The sequence below is a fragment of the Phyllobates terribilis genome, unplaced genomic scaffold (genome assembly GCF_046119375.1).
Source record: "Phyllobates terribilis strain yellow unplaced genomic scaffold, ASM4611937v1 Scaffold_4__5_contigs__length_816908805, whole genome shotgun sequence".
NCBI classification, from domain to species: Eukaryota; Metazoa; Chordata; class Amphibia; order Anura; family Dendrobatidae; genus Phyllobates; species Phyllobates terribilis.
Genome location: NW_027362764.1, coordinates 480,201,185 through 480,206,366, shown reverse-complemented (window position 1 = coordinate 480,206,366; position 5,182 = coordinate 480,201,185). Strand labels below are relative to the sequence as shown.

General features: G+C 41.5%; 1 protein-coding gene across 1 annotated transcript in view; it reads left to right on the top strand.

Annotated features, from left to right (window-relative positions):
- The first annotated feature begins 2,490 nt into the window (after window positions 1-2,490).
- The window catches only part of NRN1 (neuritin 1), an 8,322-nt gene continuing 5,630 nt past the window's right edge, over window positions 2,491-5,182 (top strand). Inside the window, exon 1 of the mRNA XM_073678718.1 lies at window positions 2,491-2,710. Coding sequence (XP_073534819.1) covers window positions 2,656-2,710 — 55 coding nt within the window. The 5' untranslated portion in view covers window positions 2,491-2,655. The remainder of the gene's footprint in view (window positions 2,711-5,182) is intronic.

Here is a 5,182-nt window from a genome sequence, read left to right as displayed (position 1 = left end):
TAGGACTGCAGGTAAGCCTCTGCATTATCTTATTTTGGTTATCAGACTCATTGTTCAGTAACAGACCTGGACTGAATGCTCTATGTAATGCGGCAGAAAATTGGGGCAGAGAAGATAGGGGACCGGGAGGTGGGGGAGCACGGGGGGATTAGAGGAGGGGGCAGCTCAAGGGCTTTTGCTTTCCCTCCTATTACCTGTGCTGCATCCTGAAGTCAAGCTGGAAGGACAAAGTGCTTAATCACTTGGATCAGGAAGGATTCCCTCCCTCCTCCCCTTCCACCACTGGAGCAGCCGACAGAAGCCAAGTCTATCAGGCTCCTTGGTTTAGAGAAGCCGATTAGGATGCTGAGCAGGTGCAGGGGAAACGCTACTCACCTCCCTGCTGACGTCACAGCAATCCCCTGCTGACGTCACCTAGGAGGATCCTGCTGAGGTTGGGGGTGATTAGTGGGGGGTTAGAGAAACCGAGGTTGCAGTCAGAGGAAAGCAGATCTTTGTAGGGATATGCCAAAAAGCAGGCTCTATAGGTTATATCAGGAGGAGGCAGGAGTGATCCATAAGTCTCCCAATAACTATGAGTAATGAGAAGAGGTGATTATTATACTTGGTGGACCGATAGATAAAGAATATGAGTTCTTAAGCGATGAAGATATTTGGATTTAATTCAATTTACTGTTTATGATCACATGCAGTTCCTCTACATAACAGGTAGCTTGATAAAATGTCTGTAATGCGCAGTGGAATAAATGGCGCTATATGAGTGAATAAAATAAATACTGCTACCCTAGATAGATAGATAGATAGATAGATAGATAGATAGATAGATAGATAGATAGATAGATAGATAGATAGATATTATTCATATCAGTACCAAAGTGTCAATTTCCACATTAAGAATACACTATAAGTTAAAATACAGGTAGGGGGAGAAAGAAAGAAAGAAAGGAAAGAAAGAAAGAAAGAAAGAAAGAAAGAAAGAAAGAAAGAAAGAAAGAAAGAGGAAGGAGGAAAGGGAAGGAAGAGGAGAAGAAGAAGGAAGGAAATAAATAAATATAGAGAAGGAAAGAAGTAGAAGAAAAGAATGAAAGAAGAGATAGATGATGGATAGACTGATAGATAAATAGATTAAGTGAGGAGGTGATTGTATGTTGGTTGATTTAATAACTACATAATTGATACAGTAAAATAATAGGTTATATAGATAAATTGGCTAGAGATAAAGAATATACTGTATTAGGTTACACACATATATACTTAAAGAGATAAGCAAATTAAAATGGGATAGAAAAAAATGGCATAATAAAGGTTGATGGGCAGGAAAAATGGTAATTAAATAATCAAATTGTATGTCTATGAGACAGATCATAGATGGATGGATGGGTGGATAAATAGCCACACGGTTGGATTATAGAAAGATCATGAATGAATAGATAAATAAAAGATGAATAGATAAGGAGATAGATAGATAGATAGATAGATAGATAGATAGATAGATAGATAGATAGATAGGAGATGGATGATAAATGGATGGATAGCTAGATATACGGATGGATAATAGATCATAGATAAATAGATCCAATATATAGAGATGACAGATGAATAGATAGATAATAAAGGAATCTATAGCTAGATAAGCTGTCAATGAGAACAGTGGCAGTGTGACTGAGGGCTGAGGAGGCTCCGGCATTACTACATGGCAGGAATACTGTAGGTGAGTTGATGAGAGTCAGGGATCGGTTACATCATCTTGTCCTTTGCGGCTCCTCCCCGGCAGCAGTGGGGGCCCTCTCAGTGCTGTCACTGGCCCCCTACCCGGCAGCAGTGGGGGCCCTCTCAGTGCTGTCACTGGCCCCCTCCCCGGCAGCAGTGGGGGCCCTCTCAGTGCTGTCACTGGCCCCCTCCCCGGCAGCAGTGGGGTCCCTCTCAGTGCTGTCACTGGCCCCCTCCCCGGCAGCAGTGGGGGCCCTCTCAGTGCTGTCACTGGCCCCCTCCCCGGCAGCAGTGGGGGCCCTCTCAGTGCTGTCACTGGCCCCCTCCCCGGCAGCAGTGGGGGCCCTCTCAGTGCTGTCACTGGCCCCCTCCCCGGCAGCAGTGGGGGCCCTCTCAGTGCTGTCATTGGCCCCCTCCCCACTCGTGTCCGCGGTGTCTCCCCTGCACCTGACTGTGGCAGGTGTCACTGCCCTGGTACATGGTCCACCTGGCTGCCACACATTATAGGATGGAGAATTGTGAGAAAAGCCAGCAGTAAGGCCATGGCTAACCACTGCCAGGCCTCTCCTCTGCTGTCACTGCTGCCACTTTATATGGTCGGTAAAGCATAGGAACTGGTGTGAATGTGGTTGTATGTGGCTAGTCCCAGCATCTGATGACTATAAATGGGGATCCTCTATATAAAAGCAACTGGTGCATCGCCAGCCTCCTCACGTCAGCTCCAGGCAGGGGGTGGGCAGGGGCTGAGCGCCATCCTCCCCTCTCCTAGTGGTGCGACCCATCCCAAGCTCTTCCCTTCCTCTCTTCCCTTCCCTTCTCTATCCGGCTCTGCTAAGTGCTAGCTGCTGGAACTTGTTTGCAATGCCTAGTTCTCATCACTCCCCACCCAGGATTGCCCAAATACTCCATTAATCTACAGTCTCCAATGGTTTTATTCAATGTAGGATGGGAGTTCATCTGAACGGAAGATATATTCTACTGGTGCTGGCTGTGCACATAGGTGAGTGCCATGGGCTCCTCCAATATCTCCCATCGCCATCATATCCGTTAAGACTCGTATCATAGAGAATATCGGTAGAATTAACCTCTTATTGTCATCTGCTGCGATGTGGAAATGAACGATCACTGTGGCTGACGATCAAATATCGGCGATCGTCTGCGGATTTAAAGTTATTGGCATTTTCTCTATTTTTCTATAGTGCAAAATGTGCTATATGTATATCTGTATGTAAATGTGTATATGTGTGTGTATGTACATGTGTGTGCTGTGCTACATGATGGGAACTGGTGATAATGGAAAGTGCAGAAATGGAGGATGCGAAATGCAGAATGAATGGGATCGAACTAAATTCAGGCAGTTTGTCCTATTCTTAAAAGAACAGAATATTTCAATGGATTCACATGTATCTATAATATTTACATGCATCTAATCTTGTGGCTGTGTATACTTAGATGTGATATATTTAAATGCGATATTCTCTATCAAAATGTTGTGAACGCTCTACGATTTCTATTCTTTCTAGATATCTTTTTTTTTTAATTTATTTAACTCTCTTTGAATTTAAAATTTCAATCTATCCATCCATCTATCTATCTTACAGTATGTATGCATGTTCCATGTTCCTATTATATTTTTATTCAACATAATTCTAGCTATACAGCTATTTTTATATAGCTACTAAGCTATATATATATATATATATATATATATATATATATATATATATATGAATCGAAAAAAATCATCTATTAAACACCTACCAAATTTGAAACCATTTTTTCTGCAATAAAACAAGTCTCCTACTGACAGTGTTGAATCTCTTGTACCAATATGATAGCACTGACATATTTTTATAAGGAGAATGAGTGCAGTGGCAGATCATACGTATTATAGATATATGTATGGTTGATGTCTGGGGACAGAGCAGTGCATTTTCCATAGAGAGCCACTATGGCACAGGAAACATTGCCCAGGATTGCATTCAGTCAGCTCACTGCGACAAGTGCTGTACTTGGCATCTCTCCTCAGTAACCCTGTGACAAATGGGCCCCAGTGACAGAAGCTCTTACCCAACTAGGACAACAATATACTCGTGAAAAAGGAAACCTGGGTGATGAGATGATGAAAAGAAAATTCTCAATTAGCACCTTTAGTAAGAAGAAATGTATCCAGATGAGGACAGACAATTAAAACTCCAGTCTGTACAGCCTAATCCCGACTAATGATGCCCGGGACAATGAGCAGGGAGAAGAAGAGGAGCTGGAATCCTCCTGATCTGTACAATCCCTGCACCCTGGTGACTTTGATGCGAGGCGTTAGAATTGACTTTCCAGCAGTAATGACATTAGTGGCTGTACATGCAGACATCAGCAGACATCAACACTTCTCACACTGCTTGTTAATTGCAGAAAGGGAGACTGGCTGCAACCTGAGAACAGCATTATTAGCAGCTACTTACTGGCAGGGATCAGGCTCCTCGTCCTTAGCAAGCTGCTTCTCATGGCTTGTGCAGGCAAGAATAACGAAATAAATGATTATAAGGTGATAAAAATGTAAAGAATAGTTTATGGCAATTTTATAATAAATGAACAAAAAATAATTTCAAAGTCGACCCAATTTATTAATTTATAGCTTAACTCTTTTCAGAAATGGAGGCGGTGGCAGGACCTTTGAGATATGGATTTTACATTGATTTAGAACTGTTTTTTTGCCATCTGTGCCATTCATAAAGGTTTTATTCCTGAAATGTCTGAGCTATTTTTCATACATGTTTTTACAACATTCAGGACCACCGTGAATATTTTCAGCTGTATATTTTGTGTGTGTGTATATATATATATATTTATATTTATCTATCTATCTATATATATATATATATATATATATAAAATAGATTTATTATTTGCTGTGCTGCATAAGGGCTCTGTGTTAGAGGCCAGTGAAGCCTCTATATGTCTTTACAGACAATCGTTGCTTTTGTATCTTTCATTCATTTAACAATGTAAAATGTATATGGTTTGTGCTATATAGATGGTATAACTGATGTTGGCTCTAGGTTCATTCTTTGCTCTGCTCTGCAGCGCTTTGGTTGGCAGAGATCTCTGGTGCCAGTATGGCTCTTTTAGCTGCATAGTGTGTGGGTGCAGTTAAATCCCTACTACTCAGGATCTGAAACTGTATTAAGTCTTGCCCTATCTGCCCCATTGACTGAAAAATAGTCTGATCCAGCAGAATCTGTTTGTAGCAGGTTGTGTTTTCCATGAACTAAAGATGCAACGCTATATAGTATTATAGATAGTATTATGCTAGAAAGCGACGCATGCGCATTAATTACTCATTGAATCTGGTGGATTATACAGCATCATGATGTATGATGAGAAGTTGGTATTTATCTAGATTGTTTGTCTGTGTCTCATCTATATCCTTGGAGTGTTAATCTGCTGGATCCATAAATGCACTGTCCCCATTATT